The 13,771-nt window shown below is 41.8% G+C and overlaps 1 protein-coding gene across 5 annotated transcripts in view; it reads left to right on the forward strand.

The window, feature by feature from the left end:
• The window catches only part of tsc2 (TSC complex subunit 2), a 78,191-nt gene that overhangs the window by 11,084 nt on the left and 53,336 nt on the right, over nt 1–13,771 (forward strand). For all 5 annotated transcript variants that reach the window (XM_080206854.1, XM_080206856.1, XM_080206855.1 and 2 more), the window contains exons 2-12: nt 79–239; nt 353–439; nt 1,386–1,493; nt 3,676–3,820; nt 5,377–5,494; nt 6,282–6,330; nt 7,964–8,089; nt 10,086–10,159; nt 10,332–10,458; nt 11,474–11,617; nt 13,506–13,643. In XM_080206854.1, the coding sequence (XP_080062980.1) occupies nt 105–239; nt 353–439; nt 1,386–1,493; nt 3,676–3,820; nt 5,377–5,494; nt 6,282–6,330; nt 7,964–8,089; nt 10,086–10,159; nt 10,332–10,458; nt 11,474–11,617; nt 13,506–13,643 (1,251 nt within the window). In that variant the 5' untranslated portion in view covers nt 79–104. The remainder of the gene's footprint in view (nt 1–78; nt 240–352; nt 440–1,385; nt 1,494–3,675; nt 3,821–5,376; nt 5,495–6,281; nt 6,331–7,963; nt 8,090–10,085; nt 10,160–10,331; nt 10,459–11,473; nt 11,618–13,505; nt 13,644–13,771) is intronic.

Genomic DNA, 13,771 nt, shown 5'->3' on the forward strand with positions numbered 1-13,771 from the left:
CTTGCACTGATGGACAAATGTGTTCGATGGCTGGTCTGCAGAACTGATTCCTGACTTAATCAATGCAATCTACTTCAGTTTAGGGAAGACAGACCTCCTCGACCATGTCCAAGCCGACAAGCAAAGATTCGTCCTTGCGCGAGCGATTCAAAAGTCTCTTGGGTATCGGCCCCCGTATTAACACCAAGCAAGCGGAATGTAAACCAGCAGAACTGATAATCACGGGTGAAATACTGAAGGTACGGTGCTCTGATTTTAATGTGAGATGTACCCTGTTTATGCTTGCAGAGCTGCTGTGTGTGCAATGCCATCATTGAGAGTGTAATTTTTTTTGTTTTTTTGTTTGCCTCAGGATCTGAATGTAGAATGTGGACTTAACAACAGAATAAAAACCATCGGCCATGTTTGTGATCTAGCCAGGACCAGGAGGTTTGAAGAGGTAAAAAGAGACAATTTTTCACACTCAACTTGATGGCCCCTTTTCATGAAGTGGTCATCCAGTTGTAGCAGTCACACTTATTCCAATCCCATGATGGTGTGATTTAGATAAACAGTTGTTACTGAAATAACTGTGTCTCCTCCAGACCAGATGAGGCAAAAATTTGCTTTCTACCCAGCAAGTTATGATCTAGAAGGATTGCCTTAAAAAGTGGTGGGAACATTTGATAGTAATGCTAAAAAAAAGTGAGAAGAAGCCTGATATACAAAGAAGTACTGGGTTTGATTTGATTTATTGTGGTCAAATGTATTGGGATACAGTGAAAAGTATTGTTTCTTGCGCACTATACAAACAAAAACATTACATTCACAGAGTGCATAGGAGAGAGGGAAAGTAGAGGGTGCAAAATGTAGTGTTATAGTCATATCTAGGGCATAGAGAAAGATCAACTTTATATATAGTAGGTCTATTCAAAAGTCTGATGGCAGCAGGGAGGAAGCTGTTCTTAAGTCGGTTGCTATGTGACCTCAGATTTTTCTATGTTTTTCCCGATGGAAGAAGGTGAAAGTGTGTGTGTCCGAGGTGCGTGGAGTCCCTGATTATGCTGGCTGCTTTTCTGAGGCAGTGGGAAGTATAGATGGAGTCAGTGGATGAGAGGCTGGTTTGCATGATGGACTAAGCTTTGTTCATGATTCTTTGTTGTTTCTTGCAGTCTTGGTCAGAGCAGGAGCTGTAATACAGAGCAAGGTCAATGGGACTATTTGATCTGGCATTGCGTCAGTTTTAAAATTCTCAAGGGGTCAGCGCAAGTGTAATGATCTGAATGGCCTTGTCTGCACTATGAATTTACTTGCGATTTCTGTGGATCATTTCCTCGCTGCACTGGACTGATAGTTTCTATTTGGTTTAACATGTGGATTATGTTTTTTGTTCTTTGTGAATGTAGCATGCAGTGGAAGCTGTGTGGCAGGCTGTGGATGACTTGATTTCTGATGATCATTCAGAGGCCAGGCATGCGGTATTGCAGCTGATGAAGGCTATTATTCAGGGGCAGGTGAGCATTAATGTGGATCTGATCTAGATTTACCCTGTACTTCCACATTGCTTTTAATTCATCTGATATTACAATATCTGTCCTCTGAATAGAGTTTATTCCCTTTGTTGATGAAAATATTAATGATTTGTTTACTCAGCATTCAATATCTGAAATCTTCATGACATTTCCTTCTCTTTATTTCAGTAAAATAGAGATGGCATGGTGGCACAGTAGTTAGTACTGCTGCCTGACTGTGCCAGAGACCCGGGTTTGATTCTGGGCTTGGGTCACTGTCTGTGTGGAGTTTGCACATTTTCCCCGTGTCTGCATGGGTTTCCTCTGGATGGTGTGGATTCCTCCCACAGTCCAAAGGTGTGCAGGTTAGATTGATTGGCCATGGTAAATTGCACATAATGTCAGGGGGATTAGCAGGGTAAATACATGGGGCTATGCAGATTGGGCCTCGGTGGGATTATGGCCGGTGCAGACTCAATGAGCCAAATGACCACCACCTATACTGTAGGGATTCTGTGATTGCTTGACACTCCCCTGCCTCAGCTGAACCGCTGCTGAAACACTCATCCGTGTCTTTATTAAATTGAACTCTTCTGATGTTCGTTGTGTTGGCCTGGCTTCCACTCCTCAAGCTTGAGCTTGTCAAAATCTCTGCTGCCTATATCCTAAATCACGGCAAGTCCTGTTTACCATTGGCTCCTGGTCTAGCAGTGCCTCAATTTTAAAATTCTGAGCTTGTCTTCAGATGTCTGTTTCCTGGTGGCATTCTCCAGCTTTATAATCCTCAGAAATCTCTTCACTCCTCCAAACCTGCTCTGTACATTTAATTGTTCCACTATCGGCAGATCCTCGGCTCAAACCTCTGAAATTATCTCCCTGCGCCTGTCCACCTCTCTTTCTCTTCCTTTAGTAGCCCTAAAACATACCTCTGACCAACCTTTTGACCATCTATAAATATTTCGTAATGTGATTCAGCTCTAAATGAATCAAAGGAAGCATATAAATGGTCTTGTTGGTTCTTGTTAGATTTTAGGTATAGACTCTTCTGTTTTTCATTGACTACAGATTTTTAAAAGCTGTAACAGAGTTAGTTTTGCCTACTTCGTATCTGCACAACTCCTTGGCAATTCTCAGAGAAGGGTGGTTAGCGCTGCTGCTTCATAGAATCAGGGATCCTGGTTCAATTCCCATCTCAGGTCACTGTCTGTGTGGAGTCTGCGCGTTCTCCCTGACTGTGCGTGGGTTTCCTCTGGATGCTCCAGTTTCTTCCCCCATTCCAGAAATGTGCAGGTTAGGGTGATTGGCCAGGCTGAATTGCCCCTTAGCATCGGGGGCTTAGCAGGGTAAATATGTGAGGTTATACGTGAGTGTCTGGTGGTATTGTTACGGGTGCAGAATTGATGGGCTGAATGGCCTCCTTCACTCTTGGGATTCTATGGAACCTCTTTGACAGCATCTTGCAAATTTGCAACCTCTAGCACCTCGAAGGAAAGGGGCAGCGAACACATGGAAACACCACCTCTACCTGCAAGTTATTCCTGTTTAACCCCACACCATCCCGACAAGCACATTCCTTCACCATTGCTGAGCCAAAATTCTGGGACTCCCTTCCTAAGCACTGTGGGGTTTACCAACACCATACGACTTATGACCACCACTTCCAGGGCAATTCCGTGTGGGCAGTCAACATTGGTTGCGACTTTTACAATCTGCGAACAAATATGTTGTTTCTGAGTCATCAGCTGCTGTCTGTTATTCAGTCAGACTGACACTTTGCAGGGGCAAGCCACTCCTTAGAAACGCAGTTATAAAACAGTTATGACATTCTCTTCTTTATGGCAGTATCTTAGAAAGTCAAAGAACAAAGAAAATTACAGCATAGAAACAGGCCCTTCGGCCCTCCCAGCCTGCACCGACCATGTGGCCTGACTGAACTAAAACCCCTTACTCTTCTGGGGACCGTATCCCCCTATTCCCATCCTATTCATGTATTTGACCGGACACCTCTTAAAACTCACTATCGTATCAATCATTGAAAACATTGAGCATTCCATAACTGGGAGTGATTAAGACCATTTTGGGATGTTTTACTGTGGTAAGGACACTTGTATCAATGCAAATTGTTGTACTTTTCACGTTCCTTGAAAGTGTTTAACATACTGACGCACTGCACTTGTTTAACTAGGGGGAAAGGCTTGGGCCGATCCGAGCTCACTTCTTTCACGTGATCAAGGATTACCCGGTGAATGGTGACCTACTTGAGAGACTCGAGGTGTTCAAAGCACTAACAGAAAACGGAAAAGACATCACCTATTTGGAGGAAGACCTGTGTATGTGTGCGATGCATTTAGGAAGAACTTTGAATGGCTAGGTTGCTGAAATATGTGTTGAGGTTTAAATCCAATTCTTGTAGTTCTGGGTTTGAGTTCTTTGTGCTAGTAATCAGGTTTTGAGGACTGCCATAATGGCGTTAGAATAATTAAACCCTTGGAGAAACATTTTTGCTTTGTACCCCCGCAAAATGCAGCATCATTTGTGTTAACGCTTCATTTTGACATCATTACTAAAGAGTTTAAACCAAAAAACGGAAGGAACATCAATTGGTCACAAGCTTGAAAATGACACTGGCAACATCGAAGGCAAAAATGTTTAAATAAAACATGCTAAAACCACATTTAGAAATTCCTATTTTGCACAGAGTACGTAGTGCAAAATTTAACAGCTTGAATTTTGCGATTCTTTGGATTCTATCTGGTGCTATACAATTAAATGACCCATCCTTCAAAAATGTTTTTGTATCGGGTGGAAATTTTTTCATTGCTTTCTAAAAGTTTTATATAGCACTTGATATGTTGTTTTGATGCGGTAAGTGCTAAGGATTATTTTGTCTGCAGACAACTCAAGGGTGAAATTGAGATGTGAAGTGATATATAATTGCAAGCACCTTAAGGCTGCATATACTGACATCATTCCCGGCCGGAATGGATAGTAATTGGGTAATTTTCCCCCATCAGTCACGCTTGGAGATGTCACTGCTGTAAGATTGATTTTATACAAATCATCCATAAGGGAAAGTGCACTGGTATTTTCACTGAACTAGTATTCCAGAGACTCTGGGTAATGCTTTGGGGATTTGGGTTCAAATCCCACCGTGGTAGATGTTGAAATTTGAATTTGGGCAGCATGGTGGCACAGTGGTGAGCACTGCTGTCTCAGTGCCAGGGAGCTGGGTTTGATTTCTGGCTTGGGTCACTGTCTGTACCGAGTCTGAACGTTCTCCCCGTGTCTGCATGGATTTCTTCTGGGTGCTCCGGTTTCCTCCCACAATCCGAAAGACGTGCTGGTTAGGTGCATTGGCCATGTTAACCTCTCCCTCAGTGTATCTGAACAGGCGCTGGAGTGTGGCGACTAGGGGATTTTCACAGTAATTTCATTGCGGTGTTAATGAAAGTCTAGTTGTGACAAATAAACTTGAAACTCTCCAGCCAAGTGGGCGTGTGACCTCCTGCCAGATCTTTTCTCATGATCTGAAACTGACTGATAGGTGGGCTGTCAAGAGCAAACTCAGGGTTGTTCCTCCCCTTACTTCTTTGTGGATGTCTTATTGCTCTCGAATCGTGGCTAAGGTCATAAAATCTCCAAGGAGAGAGCAGTACATGAAAATGCAGTTCCCTGCAGTGAAATCATTATAGCCTCTGACGTGCTGTGCTGTATTTTGATAGTATCAAATTGAGTTTTTTTCCATTCAGTGGCTCTCTAAGACTTGGATACCAATGAACTGATTTATTTTTATATTATTTTGTAATTAAGTTGCTACTATCTATGAATGAGACTGGCGTAATAAGCACTATGTGATCTTGTGTTTGTGTGTTTTTTTTTATTAAAGCCTCTTTTGTCCTCAAGTGGTTGGATATTGGTCTCTCAGCAGAGTTTCTTGAAGTACTAGTCAATTTGGTCAAATTCAACAGCTGCTACCTGGACCTAATTGTGGCTCAGATCGTCCAGTAAGTTGTTCCATGAAGTTTACTTTTGAGAGTTCAGGTGGCGGTTGCAATTGTATGTGTTGTATCAATGCTTAACTCCTCTAAACTGTGCAAAGCTAAAGGCTGTGATAGAAAGTCAGTGGCCTGAAGTGGAAGCTCAGCACTTTCATTATCCACTACAAGGCCTGTGTTGGCTTTCAAGGGTTGCACAAATTGCAAATGATCAAGAGTTGAAAGTAAAATGGGCTTTAGTTCTCCCTATATGTCCTGTATCCCCTCTTGTCTGATTTTACTCATATAGGAACAGCCTCATAATATATCTTGTCAACACTGTCTAAAACTAATAGTTACGTTAGTCACTCAACTGTATCATAAATTGCACCTTTTGAGCTAAGTGCAATAGATTTCTGCTACATACATACTTTGGTGCACTGCAGTCTATTATTATTGCTGAATGCATCAAGATGTTCTATAGATGTGTTGCATTGCTGGCTATGCCGTTGTACTAACTCTTCCACAACTTGTTCTGCAATGATCCATTTGGTGTCCCTTTCAAAATTGTCACTTCCTTGCAAAATATTTAAAATCTACTTTTGTTTCAATTTCAATACCATTAAAATTGGCAAAACAGTTGGCGTAATTTTGAATTGTTCTATTTTAATTTTCCTGGGTTTCTAAGGTTTGCAATTGCGCAATTTAATTTGCTTATTTACCGTTCAGAATGATTTCTGTCTATCTGCAGTGATGAAGTAACATATATAACCTGTGTAGCAATCCATAACTCATATACTGCTTTGTTTTCTTACAGTAAAATCTGTTTTCTTTGTAACCTGACTACAGTGCCAACAGATATAGAGGTTAGTGCCTGAAAATCATTTGCAAGCACGGTTTTGGGTTACTTCGGATGTTTTGAGTACTTGCCAGTTTCCATGGTATGTTTTAAATGAGTTAACGCAAAAGAATGAACATAAGAAAAAATGTGTGGCATAGTGCGTATTATTGTTTTCATGTAAAATGTATGTTGGATAAATATAACATGGTTGTAAGTGTTCTCGTTGGCAGCGGAATCAGACACTAAATCTAGCTTGTGAGTTGGACCACTTACATTTATGTGGCTTCTTCATACGGGTGTTGAGTGATTTGAGTAATGTGAACTTGATATTCATTTCTGAAAGCTGATGCTTTTGGAGTAGTTAGCAGCTCATGTGTCAAGGATGTGAACTATGTACGTACTGTAACATTTTTATATCACATTGGTAGAAAATGGAAATGACCTCCAAGTGAGAATATGTAATTGGTCATAAAATCATAGAACTCCTACAGTGCAGAAGGAGGCCATTTGGCCCTTTGAGTCTGTACTGACCACAATCCCACCCAGGCCCTATTCCCTTAACCCTACACACTTATCCTGCTAATCCTCCTGACACTAGCATGACCTAACACACACATCTTTGGAGTGTGGGAAGAAACCGGGGCACCCGGAGGAAACCCACACAAACACGGGAGAAAGTACAAACTCCACACACAGTGAGTGACCTGAGGCTGGAATTGAACCTGGGCCCCTGGCACTGTATGACTGCAATGCTAACCACTATGCCACCTTGCTGCCCCGTGGGTAAAAGTTTTGTTTTGCTCCCAAACCAGGGCACCCCATCTGTGTTTAGAACTCCTAAAAGCAAAATTATTGTTCTTTTGAGGCAGATAAACTTGGTGAGCATTGAAATCTGTCAAGATTGTTACAATCCCAGGGGAGGAACCATAAACCAAAAATAACCAAATTTACCAAACCATCCCCAAATGAGGAACTGCCCAACAGGATTTTACTTTTAGTAATTTTTAATTCAGCATTTTTCGACTTCAGGAATCAGCACAAATTAAACACAAGTTTAAAGGCAAATGATATTTATGAAAAGATAGATTTCACTTTTAATTGTTTATGCAATAGAGATGCACAAGTGGTGATTGTAACAACCCTTTCATTCTTGCAAGAAATATTCTCAACTTTTCTTTTTCTATCCCATTTTAGTGTGTGTGTATATAAAGAGCTGAGCAACTGTTTGGGTGGCACAGTGGTTAGCACTGCTGCCTCAGTGCCAGGGACCCCGGGTTCGATTCCCGGCTTGGGTCACTGTGCGGAGTCTGTACGTTCTCCCCCAGTCAATGCGGGTTTCCTCTGGGTGCTCCAGTTTACACTCTCACTCCAAAAGATGTACTGGTTAGGTGCATTGGCCATGCCAGATTCTCCCTCAGTGCATGTGCGCTGGAGTGTGGCGACTGGGAGATTTTCACCGTAACTTCATTGCAGTATTAATGTAAGCATACTTGTGACACAAGTAGACGTAACTTATTTGCTTAGGTTGTTGATTTGCCCCAGTGCTGTAGATCCCATAGTCCCATTATTCAACAGCATGTTTTTACGACCAGGTGATGTTTTGTGGTCTAAAATGAATATTTACATTTTAATGTTGAAAATCTTTTTCATTTATTCAGATCTCCCTGCAAGTCCTGGATGCTGTTGTTTGTTATAACTCTTTGCCTTCTGAGTCTCTCCCCGGATTTATCATTATGCTGTGCCGGACAGTTAACGTCAAGGAATTCTGTGAGTCCTGTTGGAAGGTATGATTTTACACTCTCTTGTGATGATGCAAGTGTGGATATTGGAAATTAGACTTTTGAATCATTTTTTAAAATTAGGTTGACTTCTCTAGGAAGTTTGTCCAGAGATCAACTTTATAACGGCAAATATTTGGTAAGTATGGGTGGTGTGCCCAAAGCGTAAAGCTGTTGAGTCTGTAGCATTAGCTGCCAGAATCCAATGCAGATGCTTGGAGTTTTCGCCCATTTTAAAAATTGTATAGGAGGGAAACAACATCAGGGAATGAAGTTTGAAAATACATGGCTCATTTGTTATCCCCTCTTAAATTTTCTGTGGTTGTTTTTAAAGTGGAGGAACTTAATCTGTGGCAATCTCTGGCTGTAAAGTGGTTTATGCTAATAGTTATTATGCAGCAGAACTTCTGGTCTTTAGTATTGGAAGATGCTTTCTTCTTGAGAGCAACAGGTTGTTTTATAGGTAAGCATGTAGCTGTCGATCAGTTTGACCATGTTTATTTCCCCCAAATTCTTCATACTCAACAGGCTGACATTTTGGAAGCTTGCTAGATCCTGCAACCAGTCTTCAGGAATCAATCTGTGGCTTTAGTTGAGGTGGGAGTGAAGGGGTAGGAGTTATTTGCACCAGGTGGAAAGGGTAGCATTGTGGCACAGTAGTTAGCATTGCTGCCTCACATTGCCACGGACCCAGGTTAAATTCCAGCCTCGGGTCACTGCCTGTGTGGAGTTTGCACGTTCTCCTATGGCTACGTTGGTTTCCTCCGGCAGTCCAAAGATGTGCAGTTTAAGTGGATTGGCCACGCTAAATTGCCCCTTAATGTCAGGGGGATTAGCAAGGTAAATATGTGGGGTTATGGGGATAGGGCCTGGATGGTATTGTTATGGGTGCCGACTCGATGGGCTGAATGGCCTCCTGCACTGTGGGGATTCTCTGATACAGTTTCTCACGCACTTTTCATTTTTTTGCTGGTGCCACAAGTAGGCTTACATTGACACTGCAGTGAAGTTACTGTGAAAGTCCTCTAGTCGCTGCAGTCCGTTGCCTGTTTGGTTATCACTGAGCGAGAATTTAGCACGGCCAATGCACCTAACCGGCACGTCGTTCCGACTGGGAGGAAGCCAAAGCATCCGGAGGAAATACATGCAGACTTGGAGAGAATGTGCAGACTCTGCACAGACAGTGGCCCAAGCTGAGAATTGAACCGGGACCCTGGCGCTGAGAGGCAGTGGTGCTAACCTCTGTGCCACCATGTGCCTATTGATATGACCATTAAATCATAGAATCCTGACACTCCAGAAGGAGGCCATTTGGCTCATTGAGTCTGCACCAACCACAATCCCACGTAGGCCCTATTCTCATAACCCCCACATATCCACCCCACTATTCCCTCTAACCTACATATTCCGGGACAGGAAGGGGCAATTTAGTACAGTCGATGCGTCTAATCCGCACATCTTTGGACTGTGGGAGGAAACCGGAGCGCCCAGAGGAAACCCATGCAGGCATGGGGAGAACATTGCAAACTCCACACAGACGGTGACCCAAGCCGTAAACCGAACCAGGTTCCCTGGAACTGTGAGGCAGCAGTGCTAATCATTGTGTCACCCCTTTTTATTATTACCCCAAGAACTTACAGCACAGAAAATAACCATTCTACCCATTTGCTCAATACTCCACTCAAGCCCCTTCTTAGTCTCGTCTCCTCTTCCCTTTTCATAAACATCAAGCACATATCCTCTTGAGAGAATTCCTCATAGGAAGTCATCTCTGTCCTAATGTGCAAAGAAAAAGTTGGTTGAGAGGGTTGCACAGAAACTGGGGCCCTGTTCCAAAAAGAAAATTAATGGGTAAATGAAATCTTTGACTCAGTATTGATAACAGTTGAGACGTAATTGAGCTCTGCACCCCAGCATAATCTGTGTCCCGTTGCAAAGGCTTTGACCATAAACTAAAAGCTTAACCTTGCATTAAATCCTTATTGGGATTTTCTTTTTCCAGCTGATGCGCAAAGTCTTGGGAACACATTTGGGGCACAGTGCAATTTATACCATGTGTCGCATTATGGAGGATAAGTATGACTGCATTTTTATTGAAATTGTTTTAAATATTTCACTAATTTGTATTATTTTTAGTAAACTGTTTGATTTGTTGTCTACATATAGTAAAATATTTGCGCAATTTTTATTTACAACAAGCCTCCTGTAAGTAATTTTGATGTATCTAACTTTGTTGTCCTGATGTTAGAGTGCATACGGATGATGCGGCTTTGTTGAGAGGTGCAGTATTCTTTGTTGGAATGGCTCTCTGGGGTGCACATCGTCTCTTTACCCTGAAGAGTACCCCAACATCTGTTTTACCCTCTTTTTATAAGGTAAAACTGGGTGATCTTTTAACCAGGAAGTAATTTATCGTTCTAATCCAGGAGTTTTCTTTGTTGGCAGAGGCTTATTTGTGTACATTGTAGACATTATTTGTTTTGAGGTTCAGTGTAAGGCCATTCTTATAACCAGCGTGGAAAGCAACACTAATGCAGGGACCTATATTCAGTTTGACTTGAGTGTAAGAGCAAAAACACCATTGGGAGTAAGAAGAGACAGCTCAACTCAAGCTTATTTCTATAAATCTGTCTTACCCAAAATTGTCTTACCCAATTGCTGCCTTGTCATAACCAGTTCTGGCTCCTGAAGTACATCTGGTTTGTCTCTTTAGGTGGAAGTCTTAGCACAAGCATTTGCTTTTACTTGTCAAAATATAACTAAGCAGTAACTCATTCAATACTGGACACGGAGTGCTTACTCAGTATTCGATATTCAGTAATCTGCAAATAATATTAAGCCCTCATTCAGCCAGTCAACATTGAGCACTTAGTACTCACTAGCTGTCAATATTAAATAATCAATTGATGCTGGACAAATAACCTATTCAAGATTCAGCATGGAGAAACTCTATCAATATTAGATACTGTAATGCCAAACACAAATTTGCAATCAATATTGGACACTCAATGTATGTTCGTTACTGAACACTAATCAGTAATCCATTGTTAATGTTAGGCACTTAATTTATTTAATACATTAGTAACCCAGCCAATTTTACACACTAACCTCGACAGTCTTTGACTCTCAGTAACTCAGTTAATATTACTTAGTAATACTGAGTTACTGGAACAACAGTAGCAATACTCACCGCTCTAGAGGCTCAGTAACACAGTCAGTATACAGATGCTCTAAGCTTGTCAGTGTTGGATGCTGTTGTATTAGAGATTCAGTATTTCGGGTGCTATTAGATTCTCTAACAGGATCAGTGTTAAGACTGTCAGCTCAGGTTGGAACTTGTATAAAAATAAATCAAATGACAGATGCTATGTAAATGGTTATCTCTTTCAGGCTATGACAAGTGCCAATGCAGTAGTGTCCTATGAAATTGTCCTGTCTATCACTAGATTGATCAAAAAATATGGAAAAGAATTGCAGGTGGTTACCTGGGAACAACTTTTGGACATTATTGAAAGGTTACTTCAGCAAATCCAGGTGAGATTGAATTTAAGTTGCTCTTTATCCTGGGGTTTTGGTTGCCTGCTCTCCATTCAAAGTATACACTTGGATTGCATTGCCCTAAATAAAATTCTTTGGGAAGGGAAAAAAAATGTTTTTCACTTCAGACAAGTGGAGTTGACTTCACTGTAAACTGGTAATCAGTTACTGGCTGCCAACTGCTATGCAGTGCCATAGAATCATGGAATCCTACAGTGCAGGAGGAGGTCATTTGGTCCATCAAGTCTGCATACACCACAATCCCACACTGCCTGTATCCCCACAACCCCATGCATTTACTGTAGCTAGTTCCCCTTACCCTGAGGGGCAGTTTATCATGGCCAATCCACCTAACCCGCGCGTCTTTGGACTGTGGGAGAAAACCGGGGCACCCGGAGGAAACCCATGCTGACACGGAGAATGTGCAAACTTCACAGACAGTGATCCAAGGTTAGAATTGAACCCGGGTCCCTGGCGCTATGAGGCAGCAATGCTAATCACTGTGCCACCCTAATTTTATTCACTTGATAAAGGTTTCTAACCTATCAATCAATGAAATGTAATGGAATTCTGACAGATTTGTGATGCCAAAGGGCGTTTTGGATTTGATGCCTCACTTTACAGTGAGGTTGTGATTAATAATTTATAATATCACAGCAGAGAAGGAGACTATTCTGCCCATTGTACCTGTACCAACATTTTGGAAGAATTATAACAATTCCCACATTCTTCTCATAGCTTTGCAATGTTTTCCTTCTCAAGTTTAGTTTAATTTAATTTACATTCACTGCTCATTCAGGCCATGTATTCTAGATTATAATTTACTGCGTTTTTTAATTCATCTAATCTCTATTTTTTGTTACTAATACCTGTATAATGGAATTCATCAAACTCTCACATACTGTGATTTCTTTAAGTACTCTACTGAGTGCACTGGTTACATTACTGGACCATTAATCAGCGAAGGTGAGTTCAAATCCCACTCGGCGATTTGAGAAATCGGAATTCAGTTTAAAAGAAAAAATGTCAAAATGAAAAGCTTCCATAGTTTAAGAAAACCGACCGTGAAACTGCCGGATTATTGTAAGAAACCATCAATATTCGTTAATCTCCTCTTTGGACGAAACTCTCTGTGGCGTCTGGCCTCTGTGACTCGGTCTCATACCTATGTGAACAACTCTTAGCAGCCCTGTGAGGTGACCCACCATGTCCCGGAAACTAGGGGGATGTTTTCCTGTCCTGCCAGTCACGGAAATTGTAACAGAAGTGGGACGGACCAGAAAATCATAGGATCCCCACAGTGCAGAAAGAGGCTGTTCGGCCCATCGGGTCTGTACTGACAACAATCCCACTCAAGCCCTATTCCCATAACTCCACATATTTACCGTGCTAGTCCCTCTGAGACTAGGGCCAATTCAACATGGTCAGTGAACCCAATCGGCACATCTTTGGATTGTGGGGGAAAACCGGAGCACCTGGAGGAAACCCGCGCAGACATGGGGAGAATGTGCAAACTCCACACAAATAGTGATCCGAGGTGGGATTTGAACCCAAGTCTCTGGTGCTGCTAACCACCGTGCCAGATCATGCAAAGGTCCCTTGAGTTTTGGCAGGATTTTCTGGATTTGGGGCAGCACGTCCTCCCCGAGGAATGGCAACCTAGCTTTTTGGAGTTGATATGTGTTTAAAAGTAAAAACATTTTTCGTAAGTTTAATTTTGAGAGTCAGTCGGTATTGACTGTGAATCCAGATCCTTAAGCCTTTCAAACTTCCAAAAGTCTAGTTATGAATGCTCCATTTTGGAATCAATTCATACAATTTGATGCTGTGGTTGGGTATTCTCTGAATGTACTAATCACCCTTTCTTGCCCTGATTGTATTTTAGACACTGGGTAGTCATGAGCTGTCAATTATTGTGCATGAGCTGCTAACCACTATAGAGGAGTTGTATGAGCAGAATGACTATCACGGCCCTCAGGAACGATTATTCATGCTGATTGAAAAGTGTTCTGATAAGAGACCGGTAAGACTTGAAACTTGTTTTAATCTTTATTGGTGAAATTACAGTTCATCGAGGTGAAGAATGTTAAAGCTTAAAAAAATTCCAGATAGACATCAACAGTTGCACATTAAGTATAATCAAAATAGGCA

This window comes from Carcharhinus amblyrhynchos, chromosome 18, assembly GCF_965287045.1.
Source record: "Carcharhinus amblyrhynchos chromosome 18, sCarAmb.v2.hapA, whole genome shotgun sequence".
NCBI classification, from domain to species: Eukaryota; Metazoa; Chordata; class Chondrichthyes; order Carcharhiniformes; family Carcharhinidae; genus Carcharhinus; species Carcharhinus amblyrhynchos.